The 21,636-nt window shown below is 41.2% G+C and overlaps 1 protein-coding gene across 2 annotated transcripts in view; it reads left to right on the top strand.

Moving 5' to 3' along the window:
• The first annotated feature begins 976 nt into the window (after positions 1-976).
• TBC1D19 (TBC1 domain family member 19) overlaps positions 977-21,636 on the top strand; it is a 90,988-nt gene continuing 70,328 nt past the window's right edge. For both annotated transcript variants that reach the window (XM_053403663.1, XM_053403662.1), the window contains exons 1-7: positions 977-1,199; positions 6,436-6,508; positions 8,188-8,233; positions 9,544-9,619; positions 11,448-11,522; positions 11,693-11,756; positions 14,878-14,924. In XM_053403663.1, the coding sequence (XP_053259638.1) occupies positions 1,101-1,199; positions 6,436-6,508; positions 8,188-8,233; positions 9,544-9,619; positions 11,448-11,522; positions 11,693-11,756; positions 14,878-14,924 (480 nt within the window). In that variant the 5' untranslated portion in view covers positions 977-1,100. The remainder of the gene's footprint in view (positions 1,200-6,435; positions 6,509-8,187; positions 8,234-9,543; positions 9,620-11,447; positions 11,523-11,692; positions 11,757-14,877; positions 14,925-21,636) is intronic.

Here is a 21,636-nt window from a genome sequence, read left to right as displayed (position 1 = left end):
ATATGTCATTGAGTATTGGCTATACAGTGGTACCTCGGGTTAAGTACTTAATTCGTTCCGGAGGTCCATACTTAACCTGAAATTCTTCTTAACCTGAAGCACCACTTTAGCTAATGGGGCCTCCTCCTGCTGCTGCCGCGCCGCCAGAGCACGATTTCTGTTTTCATCCTGAAGCAAAGTTCTTAACCTGAAGCACTATTTCTGGGTTAGCGGAGTCTGTAACCTGAAACGTATGTAACCTGAAGCGTATGTAATCTGAGGTACCACTGTAGTAGCTTTAAAAATAATATATAGTAGCTTTAAAAATATAAAAATAGTGTGTGTGTGTGCGCGCGCATGCATACACATACTCTGTTCCTCCATAAAACATTTTACAAGGACAGGATATATATATATGGAAAACTATAACAGAATCCTAAAAGGCACCTGCCTGACAAGCATCTGCCTAAAAGTGCAATGAGATGTAGTGCACTTTAACTGAGGGAAATCTCATGCAGTTAATCTGCAAGGGGGGAACGGAGTAAATATGTGAAAAAAGAAAAAGCATATATATATATATATATATATATATATATATATATATATATATATATATATGCTATTTCCATATACCGGTATATAGATAGATAGATAGATAGATAGATAGATAGATAATGTGTATATATATATGGATATATATATATATATATATATATAGGGATATATATATGGTATATATGGATATATATATATGGATATATATATATGTATGGATATATATATGTGTGTGTATATATGGATATATATATGGAGATAGATATATAGGGATGCTTCGGATTGTAAGCCTGTACATATCACAAGGCAAAAGACCAGTGACTTTTGCTTCCGAGGACTTTTGCCAGCGGAACGTTTCTTTCCGGAGGCGGCGTTTCCCACGGCACCTTTTTCCGCCCGCGCCCCCGGCTCCCCTCCGTTGCTCGGCAACGCCTCGGCTTGAGACGGGGCGAGGCGCGTGTGCGTCGCTGAAACCCGTCCGCCCGCTGCGCCAACCCCACCTGCGGCGGCTGGAGGGGCGTCGAGGAGAGCGGAGCCCCCGTCCCCGGCTCCCGGGAAGGGGAACCATGCTCGGCCAGGACCGCGGCCTCTCGCTGACCATCGCCCAGATCGTGCAGAGGCTGAAGGCCTCCGGACTCCACGCCCAGCTGGAGCGACAGGCCCGGGTGAGCTGGCTGCCTCCTTTCTTCTCTCTCAGCATCCTTCCTGCCTCCTCGGTCCCCTCACGCCCTGCCCCTTCCTCGCCCTTCTCCTCTTCCTCCCCTCTAGCTCTTTTTTTATAATTTCAATTCTCTATTGAAAATATTTCAGTTAAAATAAAAGTGAGAAGGAAATAAAATAAGAAAGAAACAAAAGGCAGCTTGGGGGGAAAAAACCCTACTGTCATTCCAACACAACAGTATGTAAATGAAATTATTGGGGAAAAACTCCACTGTCATTCCAACACAAAAGTATGTAAATGAAATTATTGGGGAAAAACTCCACTGTCATTCCAACACAACAGTATGTAAATGAAATTATTGGGGGGAAACCCCACTGTCATTCCAACACAACAGTATGTAAATGAAATTATTGTTCTTTTTTTGTATATAATTTTTATTGAATTTCCTGTTTTACGCTCTAAAGTACTAATTTTTACGTCCATGAGATATTGATGACTTCCCTTCTTCTCTTTCCATGGTTCATTTTACGTATCATAAATCCCAGCATATTTTACAAAAACTATACCATTCAGCATTCCATTATTACATCCATCGAAACTTATTTACACTGTTGAATTTATCAAAATGCTACCAGCATTTTTAAGTGTACACAATTTTCACCCAAATAATCCGTAAACATTTTCCAGTCTTCTTTACATATGGTTAATTTTACATGGTTCATTTTATTTTATTTTATTTGCTCAACACACAGTAAAAAAAACCCAAAATAAACCATAGTGAAAGTACCATCAGTCACACCTTACATAGAGAAATAATAAAAGTTTGATAATCCTTGAACTGTAATGGTCTCTTCTTTATATTTCATTTTACATATCATAAATTCCTGCATATTTTACAAAAACTATACCATTCTATTATTACATCCATCAAAACTTATCTACACTGTTCAATTTATCAAAATGCTACCAGCGTTTTTTAATGTACAGTTTTCACCTAGATAATTCCATATGTTAAATCTGCAAGTTGGGCGTATTCCATCAGTTTAAGTTGCCATTCTTCTTTGGTTGGGACCTCACTCGTTTTCCATTTTTGGGCTAACAAAACATGTGCCGCAGGAGTAGCATACATAAATAGTCTTTTTTGACACCTGGGAATTTCCATCTGAATTCTGACTCTGTTTTTGTTTTTTGTTTTGGAAAAGTACTTTTAAACATTTTTTTTCAATTCATTATGGATTATTTCCCAATACTCTTTACCCTTTTACAAGTCCACCACATGAAAGAACACTCCCCCTCTTTGCAAATGAAATTATTGTTCTCATACATATACAATTATTTATAATTTACAATATTTTTTATAAATGCTTTCCATTTTCCTTTTTTATCTTTTTAAAATAAATTTTATTTTTACACTTTCTGTTTTACAATTTCATCTGGTCCTTCGAGATCTCTAGTCCTATGATATCTAAAAGAAAAGCTTCTGGTTTCTTAGAAAAAGTTATTTTCAACATTTTTTCCAGTTCATTATATATCATTTCCCAGAAGGCTTTTATCATCTTACATGACCACCACATGTGATAAAAAGTACCCTCATTTTCTTTACATATCCAGCACATTTTAGAGTTTGATTTGTACATCTTGGCTAATTTGCATTCCAAATATCCTATTTGTCCATATACAGTCAAATGTCTATAAATTTTGCCTTGCCTTGCCTTTCCCATTTTCTTCTCCCTCACGAAACCTTTTCTCATTACTCATTTCTCTTTCCCCTGTTTTTCTTCTGTTTGCTCTACTCTGCCTCTTATCACTACCCAGGTTTCCCTTTCTTTATACCGTCAGGTAATTAATTAAGACATTAAATAAATTGATAGCAAATATCTACCATTTTTTTAACGCTTCCAAAGATTCAAAGTGCTCCAACATACATACTGTAGAGTTGAAGACAGACAGAGAGACACACATCCAAAATGTGGCGTAGACCAGCAGAGTTGATGAGTGCTGCTGGGCAGCTTGTGAAGGCCCCAGCACCTTTACCTTCTTACCATAAATGGGTAGGATTCGCTGCCCTTATCAGCAACACTTCCCTGCCCAGAGCCAGAAACAAGGGTCTTGGGTGCCTGTTTGCTCGCCTGTCCAAGTGGGGCAAGCAGAATATGAGCTGCACAGATAGACAACTTAGTTGGCTCATCTCTTCTCTGCTTTTGGGAGGTGCCTGTGTCTTACCTGTAAGAGGAAAGGAAAAGAGAGGAAACAGGCAAGCAGTAGAAAGGAGGTGGCAACAGTTGCTGCAAGGATCAGCACCCTCTCATCATACTCTTTCTGGGCAGCATAGAAAATTACTGTTCCCTACTGCCATCAGAGACATCACTTTGCCAACAAAGGTCCATATAGTTAAAGCTATGGTTTTCCCAGTAGTGATGTATGGAAGTGAGAGCTGGACCACAAAGAAGACTGATCGCCGAAGAATTGCTGCTTTTGAATTATGGTGCTGGAGGAGACTCTTGAGAGTCCCATGGACTGCAAGATCAAACCTATCCATTCTTAAGGACATCAGCCCTGAGTGCTCACTGGAAGGACAGATCCTGAAGCTGAGGCTCCAATACTTGGGCCACCTGATGAGAAGAGAAGACTCCCTGGAAAAGACCCTGATGTTGGGAAAGATGGAGGACCCAAGGAGAAGGGGACGACAGAGGACCAGATGGTTGGACAGTGTTCTCGAAGCTACCAGCATGAGTTTGACCAAACTGCAGGAGGCAGTGGAAGACCGGAGTGCCTGGCGTGCTCTGGTCCATAGGGTCACGAAGAGTCGGACATGACTAAACAACAACAACAACAACTGCCATCACAGCTTGCCTCCCCGCAATCATTTGCCTTCTCTCTCTCTGAGTGATGCTTGGTATTGGGCCTGCCTACCGCCAAGAAGGACCAAATAGGCAAGCAGAGGTGGCTGCTCCCTGCTTTTGTTGTTGCTCATCCAATGCATGTGAGCAAGTCGGGTGAGAGTGACAAGGACCAGGTATTGAGCCTTTATTGCTTGCTCACTTACTTGCCTCTCCTTCATCTAGACCCGTAACGGAAAAGCTGCTACTCTCCAGATTTGATTGGACTCCAAGTCCAATCTGCCCCAGCTAGCATGGTCAGGGATTCGACAATATCTGAAGGGTCACAGGTACCAGGGTTGGCATGTCCATGAGGCAGGTGAGGTGACTGCCTCAGGTGGCAAGATCTACAGGGGTACTACTGAGAGAGAGAGAGTAGCTGCAGATGGGTGTGCAGAGGCAGTGATTGCTACTTGCTCCTTTGCATTTTCTCCAATGCATTTTCTGACCTGTTTTATACATGTTATATATTCTGTTTTATGTGTGTTATATAGTCTTCCTGTAATTAAGGCCATTGATTAATTTGTGATAATTTTCCCTTATGTTAAAATTAGGAGATACTGTTCTTACTGAAGAATTTGTCTAGTTATAGTAGCTGGACCCAATTCTTCCTTTAATGTGTTTCTTCTTAGTTTACTTGTTATTAATGTTTCATAAACATTGTAACTTACAGATGGTAAACCTTTTGCTGATATCCCTGTAATTTTGTTTGCTATAGTTCACTACTTCCTTCTTTTAGTTTAGAGTGCTACCTGCTACCAATTTTAAGTCAGGGGGTATTTATTTACATGAGTTGCAATAAATACCTGTTATTGCTTTCCATTACTACAGCAGCATCTATTTACAGTCATTCCCTGCTCTCCCTCATTTGTCTCCTGAAGCATCTGCTATTAGAAGAATAATCTTTTCCTCAGATGAAATCTGCGGTGTAGAAAATGATAATATTTACAATACACCTTTATGTTGAAATTTATAGCAAATAACACACCCTGAAGCATAATACCTGATAAATTAAGAAATAAAGTAACATTGTTGTCTTTATTAGTTAGTTGCCAGCTGATAGATGCTATATGTTTACAGCACAAAACAAGTAACACTAAGTTGAGTACCAATTTGTGGTGCTTCAAAAGTATGTATAAGAAATGGCTATTAGTAATGTATATGTGAAATACTTTATATATTTGTTTCCTTATTGATAGCTAGCAACATGAAGGACTCCAGACACTTCAGATAATCTTTGAAGTTATTTCAATTTTCTGATACTCAAAATTATTTATGTATGAGTAAGAGAGTTAGCTTTTGTAAATTTTTTTAGCTATTTTACATTTCATCAACTTGGATGTTTTTCTTAAACATGAAAAGTGCTCCCTTCTGCCGCATCATTCTTTCCACAGCTAGGATGCATAATTTAATTGACAAGTCAAATCAGATGTCCAGGACATTCAGTCCTTTATAATATCTAATATATCCTTGTGATGGTTCACAACATTCACTGGCCTGCACTTTGTTTTAGTAGCTTACCTACTTAAAAACAATTTTGTTTGGTACAAAAATTGTGGATTGCAAAATTAGAAGGAAAAGTCCTGGAAAGGAAACTGTTTAGATATTTCAGACATTTGATCACTTAACTTCAAATGGTCCCAAAGATACAGACAGAAAAAATTATGGCCATAATTTCATAGGAGCCTTTCATTGCCGGTTCCCCTTCACACCTTCCAATTGATCAAAGTCAAAACATTCCTTTGACTTTGCTCATGGTGGTTCTGTTAGCACGTCATGTTAAGCCATAATTGATATTTAACTATAATTTAATGTGAATGAGCTGTGTGCTGGTGCACATTCATGATGCTCAGAAGTCCCTGCTTCACTCTTACCTTGCTCCTAGCTCTGCTGCACACACATTTACAAACCTCATGCCTAGGCTTGTGACATCTTGTGGAGTTGTTTGTGATGCAGCAGAATACATTTTGGAGGTTTCAACATTTGCTATGCCTTAAGAATATTTAGGGTATTGTTTCCCAATACAGTGGTACCTCGGGTTAAGTACTTAATTCATTCCGGAGGTCCGTTCTTAACCTGAAACTGTTCTTAACCTGAAGCACCACTTTAGCGAATGGGGCCTCCTGCTGCTGCCATGCCTCTGGAGCACGATTTGTGTTCTCATCCTGAAGCAAAGTTCTTAACCTGAAGCACTATTTCTGGGTTAGCGGAGTCTGTAACCTGAAGCGTATGTACCCTGAAGCGTATGTAACCCGAGGTACCACTGTATATCTATAGCCGTTTCTATTAAAATTTAAAAATTTTAATTTTTCTAAAGAATGCTTACGCTTCTGACTTTTTTTTTTTAATCTTTTATGTTAGCTCAGTCTACACAATCCAGAAATTAAGCTAGAATCCTTGAAGGAAGATATTAAGGAATTTCTGAAGACATCAGGTTTGTTCTTTAGTTTGTTACCTTTTAAAGTCTTTTAAGGAAACCCAGCCAGACGGGCGGGGTATAAATAATAAAATTATTATTATTATTATTATTATTATTATTATTATTATTATTATTTATTATTTAGCCTGCCTCACTGCTGAATATTGGGGCAGCATCCACGTACTTGAAGCTTGCTTTACCCCTGTATTGTAAATAAATTTGCCAGTGTTACTGGCACACAGATCTTGGCTAGACACTTACAGCAAGAGTAAACACCTTTTCCAGTTTCCAAGCTGCCAGTGGTGGACCTTGGGGTCTCAGATTTTAGCAGCGGCCTCTCATCTTCCAGTCTACTTCATAGTTGTGGCACCCTTGAGGCTCTGTGCCCAGTGCAACCGAACCAGTCACATGCCCCTTAATTCGACTCTGGAGCTCCTCTGCCTGCCTGCTCACTTGTACAGTCTTCTAGCCATGTAGTCTTGTGCTGAGGCAGATTGTTTGCATGCTAACAGTATGCACTGATGTCATGTGCAGTGAGGGCCACAACCTTGACTTGGAATCCCATGCATTTACTTAGAAGTACCGTATTTTTCGCTCTATATGATGCACTGGACCATAGGAGGGGGAGAACGGGGGGAGGGGAATTCTCCCCCTCTCTGCACAGCGCCCCTTCAGCGAAGCGGTAGGAGAAACAGAGCCCCTTCCATTTCTCCTCCCGCTTCACTGAAGGGGTGCTGTGCAGCTCTCCCTCTCTGCGCAGCGCCCCTTCAGCGAAGCGGTAGGAGAAACAGAGCCCCTTCCATTTCTCCTCCCGCTTCACTGAAGGGGTGCTGTGCAGCTCTCCCTCTCTGTGCAGCGCCCCTTCAGCGGAGCGGTAGGAGAAACAGAGCCCCTTCCATTTCTCCTCCCCCTTCGCTGAAGGGGTGCTGCGCAGAGAGGGAAAACTGTGCAGCGCCTCTCCAGCGAAGCGAAGCCTGGAGAGCAAGAGGGATCGGTGTGCACCGACCCCTCTCACTCTCCAGGTTTCAGGTGGCTATCCGCAAGCCTTTGGAGCACAGTGGGAACTTTTGCTGTGCTCCGAAGGCTTGCGGATAGCTGCCTGAAGCCCCTGGAGTGCAGTGGGAGTTCGCACTGTGCTTCTGGGGCTTCGGGCTTCAGGTGGCTATCCGCAAGCCTTTGGAGTGCAGCGAGAACTCCTGCTGCACTCCAAAGGCTTGCGGATAGCTGCCTGAAGTCCCTGAAAGCAACACGAAGCCTCCGGAGCGCGGGGGGAGCTCTTCCTCTGCGCTTCGGAGGCTTCGCGTTGCTGTCGCTGAAGCCAAGGAGCCTGCATTCGCTCCATAAGATGCACACACATTTCCCCTTAATTTTTGAAGGGGAAAAGGTGCGTCTTATAGAGCGAAAAATACGGTAACTTCTGTGGGTGCAAGGGAACTTATCTGCTGAGCAAATGTGTTTAGGATTGGGGTTTTAGTCTGCAATCTATAAAACAAATACTATGGGGTAGTACTGTTAAACAATTTTGGAATAAATGAGCAGGGGGCTTGTGCTTTTAGAGTGCTTTTGGTAGTGGAACCTCTGTATGCTTACTTCACTTCAAAGGTTTTTACTCCCAAGTGCACATAGAAGTTTGATGGTATTTTTTATAATATGAGTTCCTCTAACTTTCATTTTCTAACCTCTTATTTTATCAGGATGGGAAAAGAAGCTGCAAAATGCTGTTTATAGTGAACTCAGTGTGTGAGTTTGTTTTTGTCTGCATTTTTAGAGATGGGGCATAGTCTTTCTTGTCTTCCTATCTGCATGCATTATTTGTAATATCACTTAATGTGTACATCAAAGAAGGCCCCGTCAGATACTTTTTCAATCTACAATGGATTATAATTTTTGCTTTGTGTAGAGAATGCCGCAGAAATGAATAGGGAAATGGCACAAAAGAGACATACTGCTTTTTTGTTTTAATCATCTTAATAAAAGTAGAGATGGTTTTGCTGGCGGATGAAAGGTTGGTCTCTAATTCAGTGTATTTTGATGAAGTCTGGCTGTAATAGTAGTGTCCAATCAGACTTTGTTTAGCCAATTTATTCCCTATTAAATGGCTCCTATTTTCTCACTCTATAGCTTTTATTTATGTAGACCAATTATAGCACCACAAGCTTCACTCTGAAGCTTGAAATACTCTCAGTATTAAGTGAGTGAATACCTCAGAGGTTTCGGAGTTATCTTTCACTTAATGCTGGAAGAGTTTTTCAGCCTGGAGGGAGGGGTGGGGCTAGCTGAGAGTTGGGTGTAAGCAATGTTACAGTTGTTGTGGGGAGAAGAGGACAATTGAACCCTAACATCTTAGCTATGGGGGGATATGTTTACCAAGTCAAAGAACCTGGCAATCTCAGATGTCTAGTGGCCTGGTACTATGGCTTGATGTGTTAGGAAATATATACTGAATAGTCATGACTTGAACCAGGCATAGGCAAACTCGGACCTCCAGATGTTTTGGGACTACAACTCCCATCATCCCTAGCTAACAGGACCAGTGGTCAGGGATGATGGGAATTGTAGTCTCAAAACATCTGGAGGGCCGAGTTTGCTTATGCCTGACTTGAACCATGGTATTAGACTTGCTTTGTTTGAACATAATTCTGACAGAGTACCAGGAGAATCTTTTAGTGATGGAGTAAGAAATAAATTCACTCCCTGCCTCCCCTCTCAAGTATGTTTTGCTCTTTTAAGTTTTTTTTAATGGATATGCAGTCTAAAAAAGGCTGAAATTATCTGGTATTATGACTGTGCATGTGTCTGAGTGGCCCATTGTGGGTTTGTTTTTCCAGTAAATTATTATATTTTGCTCAACGCAGAGTTAAGTAATCGGATGTAGTAATGTTTCACAAGGCTGGTGGCCGTGAATTGAGGATGATTGCTTGTTATCTCATTAGTGTCTCTGAAAATGATTGTGGTGGTGATGCACTCAATCTTTTAGCATTAACTCTGAAGAGAGAATCAAAGTAATAAATGGAGTAAAAACAAAACCTGTTGTTGATTTCTTCCTCAAGGTTCCCTTTACCATGCCACCCATCAGCCCCTCCTGAACACACCAAAGAATCTTTGGCTTACATGAGGAAAGCCCAGGTTTGCTGTGATTTAATTTTATTATTTGTATTTAAGTGTTGTCATACATACTGTATTTGTATACAGTTTTAACAGGGATGTGGGTGGCGCTGTGGTCTAAACCACTGAGCCTCTTGGGTTTGCCGATCAGAAGGTCGGCGGTTCAAATCCCCACGATGGGGCGAGCTCCCTTTGCTCTGTCCCAGCTCCTGCCAACCTAGCAGTTCGAAAGCACGCCAGTGCAAGTAGATAAATGGGTACTACTGTGACGGAAAGGTGAACAGCATTTTCATGTGCTCTGGTTTCCGCCTGGTGCCCCGTTGCGCCAGAGGTGGTTTAGTCAATCTGGCCACATGTCCCGGAAAGCTGTCTGGACAAACGCCGGCTCCCTTGGCTTGAAAGCAAGATGAGCACTGCAACCCCATAGTTGCCTTTGACTGGACTTAAGCGTCCAGGGGTCCTTTACCTTTACCTTTTTAATGGAAGTGTCTCTGTATGTCAGGGGTGGGAAACCTGTGGATTGCAGCTTCCATCACTACTGAGCATTGGCCAAGCTGGCTGGGCCTGATGGAAGTTGGAGGGCCATCGGTTGCCCACCTCTGCTATATGTCCTCAGAGTGGGACCTATAAGCAATATATTGCAATATGGAGTACTCCAGTTCTGGATTTTTAGAGGAAAAAGCCCCAGAGTAGTGCTGCCAAGCTAGCACGATTGCACCTCTCTGTTTTAAAGTGATGGTTCTGGGGCTGAAACTAAATGTAACATGCAGCTGTATGCATGTGTTCTGTGACTTCTCCTTTTTTTTAAAAAAAAATATTAGAAGGCTGTAATGTTGATCAGGGGATGCAGGTGGCACTGCGGGTTAAACCACAGAGCTAGGACTTGCTGATCAGAAGGTCGGCGGTTCGAATCCCCGCGATGGGGTGAGCTCCCGTTGCTCGGTCCCTGCTCCTGCCAACCTAGCAGTTCAAAAGCACGTCAAAGTGCAAGTAGATAAATAGGTACCGCTCTGGTGTTTCCATGCGATGCTCTGGTTCGCCAGAAGCGGCTTAGTCATGCTGGCCACATGACCCGGAAGCTGTACGCCGGCTTCCTTGGCCAATAAAGCGAGATGAGCGCCGCAACCCCAGAGTCGGCCACGACTGGACCATTAGGTCAGGGGTCCCTTTACCTTTATCATTTGTCTGCTGCAGAAAGCAAAGGAACATTTGAATTTGGTGAAATAGGATTAAGTGGTCCCTCCTTCTCACCTGCTGGAGATATCTCACCTTTTTACCTGCTTTTCAGAGAGGGGGGGACCTAATGGTCAGGGGTCCCTTTTCAGAGGGATGGAGCATCTTTCTCCTGCTCTGATCAAGGCTATAGTCTTCTTAATCCCCCTGATCTAAGCTATGGCTTTTTTAAAAAAAGTTATTGTTTATATAGAGAAAAATTCCAATCTCCTCCACAAATTACTCAGTGGCTTTGGTGAACACCATGGTAAACCATATCAGTGGCAGTTGGGAACAGTAACTAGGCCAGGCCAACTTGCTGTCAGCCTGTGTGTTCCCCCTACAAGACAGTTTGGTGGCAGCTATTCAGTGGGTGCATTGCCTGTTTGAGGAAGTACCGCATATATCATATCATATATTTAGTTTTTCTTGGTGTTTCGTGTTAATTGACTCTGTTTCATATTTCATGGTGCTGCAAGTCAGTGCACTTTTTTTGTATAAAATGTCAAATAAATGAAATGGTTATTGTTGTTTTTTTATTTATTAAACACTTAAGCTAAAAAGCAAAACACCAATTAAAAATTTAAAATGGATGGAAAGATGGAAAGGTTATATTGATTTGTGTCATCTGTTGCAGGGAAACTGGGAAAAACGCATTCTGAAGAGCCTCAATAGTATGTGTACAGAACTCGGCATTCCATTAGCACAAAAGGTAGCTTTGTTAATTTATTTTACTGTGAATGCTGCACTTAGGCAAAGCTAGTCCTAATTTAATGGGGTGGAGGTGGATTTTTAATCCATGTTATTAAATGCTAACAGAAACTTTTGCTTTTTGTTCTTGGTTGGCTTATTGCAAAATACCTTTTTTTAAATGATTTACAGAGATCAATCAATGAGCAAAAGGAACTTCTAAGTAAATGGAATGAAATGGGAACAGACGAGCCAGGTATGTGAATCCTACTTTATGTAAATTTGATTTTATTTAGTTGTGCCCCACTGCTGATAGAGAGGCTTTTTATTATTTATCTGATCCATTTACATAACACTCTTAATTTAGAAAATTTCAGAGTGGTTCACAAATAGTAATATAAAATACAGAATCACATAACAAAATTAAAATATAAAAATCATTGCAATCTTAAATCAGCAGCAAGATAAAACATTCCTAGAAAGGTTCCCTGTGCCTGGTTTAACAGCGATTTCAAGAAGACCTGAAGGCCAGAGTAGAAAGTTAATTATCTAACATAACTGGATTGACCTCCTGTGAATCTATTGTCATATTCACTGTAAGATTTCCACCGCCTGCATTCTAGTTATCATCTGCGCTTGCTTTCTTGCTCTCTGAGAAATCCAGGGACCTGCCCTGGCTCCATAGTGGCAGAGACGATGGAGGCTTCTGTAAGTAGAAAGGGAGGGGAAACACAAATTCCTCCTTTTCCCCCTGCATCCCTCAAGCTACTCCCCATCCTGTTCCAAAGGTTCCCCAACCCTTTGTAGGTGAAGGGGCGTAGAGGGAAGGGGAAAGAGTGAAAATAATAATTGTTGTTGTTGTTGTTGTTTTATTTATATCCCACCCTCCCCAGCCGAAGCCGGACTCAGAGCGGCATGGTGTAGTGGTTAAGAGCGGTGGACTCGTAATCTGGGGAACCGGGTTCGCGTCCTGGCTCCTCCACATGCAGCTGCTGGGTGACCTTGGGCTAGTCACACTTCTCTGAAGTCTCTCAGCCCCACTCACCTCACAGAGTTTGGTGTGGGGAAGGAAGGGAAAGGAGAATGTTAGCCGCTTTGAGACTCCTTCGGGTAGTGATAAAGCGGGATATCAAATCCAAACTCTTCTTCTTCTAACAACAGGAAAGTAATACAGCATTCTAAAAGCAATTCATTCTAAAATCAGTTCAAAATCAAATTAATGGCAACCATTGGGCTAGAGTTCTGTGAGGATTACCAAGGGGGGGTGGTATAAAATTCCCCCACCTTTCCCATTTCTGCTCATGGAAGCCTCCACCAGTTCACAAAGCCTTCTGTCAGTGAATGTCAGGGACTGGGCAAAGGAGGAATGGTGGAGACCGCCTCTCCAGCCTGACCCTTCCAGAGGAGAAGACAGTTCAGAATTACAACAGGAGTTTGAGGGAGGTCACAGCTCAGAGGCAGATGAGGGGGAAAGTTGGGAAATGATGGGAGGAGAGGAGGAGGAAGAAGCAACACCGGGGGGGGGTGACAGCTGACAGACTCAGTGTCTTTAGAAAGCATTCCAGACCCCCCCCTTCCCAGAATCTGGCGGGCCTTGAAAGTAGGAGAGCAAAGAGCTCAAAGGCAGAGGGCACTTTTCAGCACCCGTAGTGATGACGCATGAGGAAGTGAGAGACAGAGAGGGTGGAGATTCACTTGGGACAACGCCATTATTCGGTGAATATTGAATAAAAGCAGATGGTAAGGACTTTCCCTTGTATTGTCCGTTCCTGGCAACCTGCCGTGGGGGTTGGTTCCTCTGCCGCCTGACAGTGAAGGGACACAAATTAATACATCTCATTGATATCATTCAGTACTTTGTACTTCAGCAGAGCCAGTGTGGTGTAGTGGTTAAGAGTGGTAGATTCGTAATCTGGGGAACCGGGTTCGCGTCTCTGCTCCTCCATATGCAGCTGCTGGGTGACCTTGGGCTAGTCACACTTCTCTGAAGTCTCTCAGCCTCACTCACCTCACAGAGTGTTTGTTGTGGGGGAGGAAGGGAAAGGAGAATGTTAGCCGCTTTGAGACTCCTTCGGGTAGTGATAAAGCGGGATATCAAATCCAAACTCCATCCAAACTCCTCCTAGAGTGTAAATGTGCTTGTGTAAGCCTAACAAATGTTATAATAATACAGAAGTGCTCGGGCCATTGAAGCGCATTGCCTCCTGATCCACTCCCAAGAGACAGCCCAGAAGGATACCATGGCATCTAAAGCTGCTGAGAGGTCCAGCCCAGCTAATGGAGTTGCATTTCCCTTTTCCATCTTTGTGTGCAGGTTACCCTACAAGGGTGTTGCTTCAAATCTCAAACTCAGACTGGAAAGCAGTCTGTTGAAGGTCCATCTTGGCAGCCCTACAGCGACATGTGGCCTTCAGCTTAATTTCAAAAGCCTCTGGATCTTACTATCATAATAATAATAATTTCTTATTTATACCCTGCCCATCTGGCTGGGTTTCCCCAGCCACTCTGGGCTGCTCCCAACAAAATATTAAAAACAATAAAACATCAAACATTAAAAACTTCCCTAAACAGGGCTGCCTTCAGAGGTCTTCTAAAAGTCAGATAATTGTCTATTTCCTTGACATCTGAGGGGAGGGCATTCCACAGGGTGGGCGCCACTACCAAGAAGGCCCTTTGCCTGGTTCCCTGTAACCTCATTTCTCTCAGTGAGGGAACCGCAAGAAGACCCTTGGAACTGGACCTCAGTGTCCGGGCTGAATGATGGGGGTGGAGACTCTCCTTCAGGTATGCTGGGCCAAGGCTCTTTTATACTTTCTCGGTGAGATGAAATTTATTAGGGATTCCAAAGTTCACCATTGAGCATTACCAAAACATCATAAAACAGTGAGCGAGCTTTTGAGTTTTTCAGAACACTTCATTAGACTAGATTCTCTAAAACAGGGTGGAGATTAAGCTGTAGTTAAATCCATGATACCTGCATTTAGTTTTATACCCTAAGGTTGAGATTGCAGACTGCTTAGTGTCTCCTAGGTACTGGCAGAATTCTGGAAGGAAGTGGCAATATCTCATGTAGAATTGGATAACAACTGGCCTTTATGTTAGTTTTCAACAGCAGTCTTTGCACTTCAGCTGATACTTGATGATAAGATTGCATGCTTCAGAATTTGGTTTGAATGTATATTCAAAATTTATGTTGATATGAACACATATTGCTGTAATTAGTATTAGGTGAATTTATCCATCAGTGGTTCATAACCGTTTTTTGGATCATGGACCCCTTTGAGAATCTGATGGAAGCTGTGGACCACTCCCGATATTTTTCCCCACAAAGGCAATTCTTTTTAATCAAATAACTTTATGTATCTTATTAATTTCAGATCTAAGTCTCTTCAGGCCTGTATACGCACCTAAAGATTTTCTTGAGGTAATAAAAAAATAAAGTTAGATCTTCAGTTATGTATTTATAGATCTTTATACAATAAAATATGAAGGGTCTTATTGGAGTTATGAAGATCATATAGACTTTGCCAGTTCAAAGCAACGGCTTAAACTACAGGCATGGTTATGGAAGTAAAATGGGGAAACAAGGACTGGGAAATATCTAAAAGCCAAAAAGGTTTGTGGTGTTCCTCTATGGCAGGTGTAGGGAAACACAGGCTTGGGGGCTGAATTTCCTCTCTGACTGGCCTCAGCATTCTTGCCAGGCCACTTCCTGTTTCATAACCTCCTTGAGTGTTTTTGCCATAAATTCCATAAACTGGGCCGGATTCAGCTAAGCTGGCATGGTAGCGGAAGACAGTGCAAGGCTTCCTTCTAGTTCAGTGGGTTTACTCGTCCCCTTCTCCTTCCCCACCCCGCAAAAAATAGCTCAGCCAGATCTGTTCTGGATGGGCCAGGAAAACACTCAGAACGGTGGGTGGGGGGAGAGGGGAGATTGTTTCCTCTGGCAAGCAGAAACGCTTGCACTCCTGGAACAATCAAATTAGTGCAAAGTTGAATTCCACCCAGTAAGCTTTAACTCGTAATTTGGGCACAGACGAAAGAAATGAAACAAACGTTTAGTGATTCAGTCAGCTTGTGTGTCGGCGTTCAAATTCTGCTCAGCTGTAAGAATCGCAGTTCAAGTGTCTGCTGCACAGTAGTCTGTCAATATAAGGACTGCATTTCATCAGATGGGAAAGTTGGCCGCAGAACATGGACAGAGGCCATTTTTGATGATCCTCCTTGCCCCTCCAGTGTCCTGAACCCCCTCTGCAACATCCCCCAAATCTTCCCCAACCCCCTGAAGCAGACTGAGATGGAATACAGTGGTACCTCGGGTTACAGATGCTTCAGGTTACAGACTCCGCTAACCCAGAAATAGTACCTTGGGTTAAGAACTTGGCTTCAGGATGAGAACAGAAATCGTGCAATGGCTGCGCAGCAGCAGGGGAAGGCCCCATTAGCTAAAGTGGTACCTCAGGTTAAAAACAGTTTCAGGTTAAAAATGGATCTCCAGAACGAATTAAGTTCTTAACCCGAGGTACCACTGTATGGGCAATTTCTCCCCTGTATGGCCAACAGATTCCTTTCTGAGGACAGTCACCACTGGATCCCACCCATTGCATCTTGTATCTCTGTTCTCACTTGTGTTACTTCATTGTATCCTAGGTCAGTAGTTTCACACTTTCTCTGTTCATTTTTTTTTTTTATAATATTTTTATTAAACAATTTTTATATTCATACAAACAAAACATACATAAACAAACAAAAGACAAAAACAAAACAAGAAACAAGTACCATTTCATGTCCTAATTTCTTAAACCTTTCTTCTTCGACTTCCTCATGCCTCCCGTTTCTGTATTCCAAATTCTAATCAATTACTCAGCAAATCTTCCCTTATTTTGCTATAAGTTTAAGCTAATCATCCTTATTCTCCTTGTCTTAACCATTACTGATAGTAACCATTTACTTCAGTCCAACATCATTCTAACTGTCATTAATTTTGTAATATTTCTTTAAATAGTCCTTAAACTTTTTCCATTCTTCTTCCGCCGCTTCTTTTCCCTGGTTTCGGATTCTGCTCGTCATTTCTGCCAAGCCCATGTAGTCCATCACCTTCATCTGCCATTCTTCCAGTGTGGGTAGATCCTGTGTCTTCCAGTACTTTGCAATGAGTATTCTAGCTGCTGTTGTAGCATACATAAAAAAAGTTATATCTGTCTTTAACACCCCTTGGCCGACAATGCCCAATAGAAAGGCCTCTGGTTTCTTAGGAAAGGTATATTTAAATACCTTTTTCAGTTCATTATAAATCATTTCCCAGAATGCCTTAATCTTCGGGCACGTCCACCAGAGGTGAAAAAATGTACCTTCCTTTTCCTTACATTTCCAACATTTATTGTCAGGCAAGTGGTAGATCTTTGCAAGCTTGACTGGGGTTATGTACCACCTATAAATCATTTTCATTATATTTTCTCTTAAGGCATTACATGCCGTAAATTTCATCCCGGTGGTCCACAACTTTTCCCAGTCAGCGAACAAAATATTATGACCAATGTCCTGAGCCCATTTAATCATAGTTGATTTAACCGTTTCATCTTGTGTATTCCATTTCAGCAGCAAGTTATACATTTTTGACAAATTCTTAGTACTGGATTCTAACAGTTCAGTCTCTAATTTTGATTTTTCCACCTGGAAGCCAATTTTACTGTCCATTTTAAACACTTCATTTATTTGATGATAGTGCAACCAATCTCTCACCTTCCCTTTTAATTTCTCAAAACTCTGCAATCTCAATTTGTCCCCTTCCTTTTCCAGAATTTCCCAATATCTTGGCCATTTCGACTCCATATTTAACTTTTTAACTGCCTTAGCTTCCATTGGCGACAGCCACCTTGGAGTTTTATTTTCCAGCAAATCTTTATATCTAACCCAGACATTTAATAGTGCTTTTCTGACAATATGGTTTTTAAAACTTTTGTGTGCTTTAACCTTGTCATACCACAGATATGCATGCCACCCAAAAATATTGTTAAAACCTTCCAAATCCAAAATGTCTGTGTTTTCAAGAAGCAGCCAATCTTTTAGCCAGCAGAAAGCTGCCGCTTCATAGTACAATTTAAAGTCTGGCAGGGCAAACCCCCCTCTTTCCTTTGAATCCGTTAATATCTTAAATTTTATTCTGGGCTTCTTGCCCTGCCAGACAAATTTAGATATATCTTTCTGCCACTTCTTGAAACAGTCCATTTTATCCATTATTTGTAATGCTTGAAACAAAAACAACATTCTTGGCAATACATTCATTTTTATAACTGCAATTCGACCTAACAAGGAAAGCTTCAAGTTTGACCAAATCTCCAGATCTTTTTTCACTTCTGTCCAAGTTTTTTCATAATTGTCTTTAAATAAATTCACATTCTTAGCTGTCATATTCACACCCAGGTATTTCACTTTTTTAACCACAGTCAACCCCGTCTCATTCTGAAACCTTTCTTTTTCAATCTGTGTTAAATTTTTCTCCAATACCTTCGTCTTTAACTTATTCAATTTAAATCCTGCCATTTGACCAAACTCTTGAATTATTTCCAAAACTCTTTTCGTACTAGCTTCTGGCTCTTGTAAAGTAAGTACTAGGTCATCTGCAAATGCTCTCAATTTGTATTGTTTAACTCCGACCTGAACCCCTTTGACCAACTGGTCCTTCCTAATCATATTAAGCAAAACCTCCAGGACCGATATAAAAAGTAATGGGGAGATAGGGCACCCCTGACGTGTCCCTTTTTCAATCTTGAACTCTTCTGTTACCACATTATTTACAATTAATTTTGCTTTCTGTTCAGAGTATATTGCACCTATACCATTTTCAAACCCTTGGCCTACCCCCATCCCCCGGAGGTTCTTCAACATGAAACTCCAAGATATATTGTCAAAGGCTTTCTCGGCGTCCACAAATATCAAAACAGCCTTAGTGTTTATATTCACTTCCAACTTCTCCAAAATGTCAATTATATTCCTTACATTGTCCGACAAATGCCTTTTCGGGAGAAAGCCCGCTTGGTCCCCATGAATCTCCTCCATCAAAACTCTTTTCAGTCTCTTTGCTAAAACATCAGCAAAGATTTTGTAATCCACATTTAGTAACGAGATGGGTCGGTAGTTCTTAAGTTGGGTCTTTTCAGTCTCTGTCTTTGGTATAAGTGTAATATAGGCCTCCCTCCACGTGTCTGGTGCCCTTCTCCCCTCAATGATCTCATTGCAGACTTCCTTCAAAGGTTGTATAAGCCCTTCCTTCAAAACTTTGTAATATTTGGAAGTCAATCCATCCGGTCCAGGTGATTTGCCCAACGTCGTGTTTTGAATGGCATCTTCTATTTCCTGTGCTGATATCTCCTGATTCAAAATTGTCTTACTTTCCTGCGAAATCTTTTTCAGCCCATTTTTCTCGAGGAATTGTTGTATATCTGTTTCTTTCTGCGGCCCTTGTGTATACAGTTGTCTAAAGTAGCTCTGAAAACAGTTCCTAATTTCCACTGGGTTGCAAATGTTCTTTCCCTCCACTTCTAAATTTGTTACCGTGTTGAGTTTTTGTCTCTTCTTTATTTGCCAAGCCAATAACTTGCCACATTTATCTGCAGATTCAAAAGTCTTTTGTCTCATTTGTTTAATTTTCCATTCTATTTCTTGATTCATAAGTTCCATATATTGTGTTTGGTACAGTTTGATTTCTCTTAAAATCTCTTGCGATTTTGGCTTCAGTCTTAATTTCCTTTCCCCTTCTTTTATCTTTTCCAAAATTTTCTCTTTCCTCTCATTTTGCTTTCTTTTCTTTAATGTATTTTGTTGTATCAAAAACCCTCTCATCACGGCTTTACTTGCGTCCCATACTATTCTTTTTTCTACTTTAGTCCTTAAATTAATTTCGAAATAGTCTTTCAGAGTTTTTTGGGCCTTTTTACAGATCTCCTCGTCTCTAAATAAAGTGTCATTCATTCTCCATCTGAAGGAACCAGTTGCTGTTTGCTTCATCACCATCTTTACTGCGTTATGGTCGGAGAGAGTTTTTGGGCAGATTTCCACTTTCTTTATATTCGACGCCATACTGCTAGTCACCCAAATTTGGTCAATCCGAGTCCATGTCATTTTGGCTTCAGAAAAGAAGGTTCCCTCTCTCTCTAATGGGTGTTTTGTTCTCCAAATGTCAATCAAGTCCATATTGTCAGTCATTTCAAAAAAAGTTTTTGGTAGTCTTCCATCTTTTGTAACTACCTGTCTTTGTGCTTTATCCATATTTGTTGAAACTACTCCATTCATGTCCCCCATCATGATTAATTTATAATCCATATAATCCATTAAAGTCTCATGCAACTTCTTAAAAAATTCTGCTTTCCCTTCATTTGGTGCATATATTCCCACTATCAAAAATTTTTCTCCTTGGAATTGAATTTCAATTGCCAAATATCTTCCTTGATCATCTTTAAAAATTTGTTTCGGTTGCAAATTTTCCTTTGCGTAGATCACCACTCCTCTCTTTTTTACTCTGTCTGAAGATGTAAATTCTTGTCCCAGTCTCTTATTTATTAATAATTTTCTGTGTGCTCTTGTCACATGAGTCTCTTATAGGCAAATCAAGTCCAATTGGTCTTTCTTTAGAGCATGAAATATATTTTTCCTTTTTCGGGGATTATTTAGACCGTTACAATTCCAGGTTAGAAGTTGCAAAGCCATGATGGGGTTACTTGCTTCCTCCTACAGCTCCCAGTTGTTGTTCGTCTTTTGTCGGTGGTTCTGTATCAGTATCTAGTGATCCCTTGCTTGAAGGGTGTCCTTCTCCTGGATAGGTCTCTTTCTGTAGGTCTTCTTCGTGTTCTCCCAGGAACTTGTCTTTATCACTCACTGTTTTTATTCTTCTTTTCTTCCCCTTGTATTTAAAAGACAGGCCTTGGGGAAACTCCCACCTGAATAGTATGTAGTTCCTTTTCAGCAGTGTCACCAAATCCTTGTAAGGACCTCTTGCATCCAAAATACTTTTGGGAATGTCTTTAAAGATCTCAATATAGAAATCTTCAATTCGAAGGGTTGTTTGGTAGTGCAGGTTCAATATTTTATCTCTCTCTTCCTTGGATCTTAAAGTTATCAGGCAATCTCTGGGTCTATTCTTCCTCTGCCTTATTCCCAACCTAAATGCACTCTCTATCTTGAACTCTTCTTCTTTCAGCTCCTGCTTCCAAAAGTCAGAAAACTCTTTTGTCAGGTAATCCACCAAGTTATCTCCTTCCTTTTCCGGCACAAGTCTGATCCTTAAGTTCTTCTCCTTGCGTTGCATATCCTGCATAGAAAGTGCCAGTTCATACTCATCTAATTTCCTGTACACCGGTGGAAATTTTTCCTCAGCAGCAGTAGCAATTTCCTTAGCTTCTTCAGCTATCTTTCGTGTTGTGGATGAATCTTCCAGTAGTTTCCCAATTGCTTCTGCATTGGAGTTCACTTTGTTCCCGAGGTCAGTTATACTTTTAGTATTTAAATCAATTTTCCCAGAGATTTCTTCAATTTTCTTATTTGTTTCAGCACCTTGCTTCTTTAGTTCCTCTAAAGAATCATTTATTTTCCCCAATGCCTTTGCAAACGCTTCTTCAGAAGACATTGTTTTCACTTTTGCCTTTGTGACAGCTGCAGTTCCCGAGGCCCCTGATACAGAGGCCCTTCTTTGCATAGAAAGATCGGCTTTGTATTGTCTACCAGATCTCAAAGTTGTTTCTTGTGAGTCTTCTTTCTGTTTACCATCTGCCATAACAAAGTCTTTCACTCAAGGTCATTCCCACACTCTTAAGCCGTCAGAAGAAAAAAATTCTCAGGTTTTAAATTCCACTTGTTGCTGAAACTGTTCACAAATCCTCTAGAGGGCGTAAAATCAGTTCTTAAACTTCAAGTTGTTCCCACACCTTCCAAAAGGCAAAAGCCCTCCTAGTCCCTTTCTTTGTAAAAGATCCAAATCAATAGTATCCTGCAGATAACTTACTATGTAGCAAAATAGAATGTTTCAAGTTGAGAGTAGCCAAAGTCAATATTACAGTTACTTTCTAACCTTTTTGTAGCGACCGTCCTTAGCCGGTTCCTTTCCTCCGGCAGTCCGACCCCCAGGTAGAGGAGCAGCGGTA

Source organism: Podarcis raffonei, chromosome 9, assembly GCF_027172205.1.
Source record: "Podarcis raffonei isolate rPodRaf1 chromosome 9, rPodRaf1.pri, whole genome shotgun sequence".
NCBI lineage: Eukaryota > Metazoa > Chordata > Lepidosauria > Squamata > Lacertidae > Podarcis > Podarcis raffonei.
Note: the sequence above shows the minus strand (reverse complement) of the source record. Positions and strands in the feature narration are given on the sequence as shown.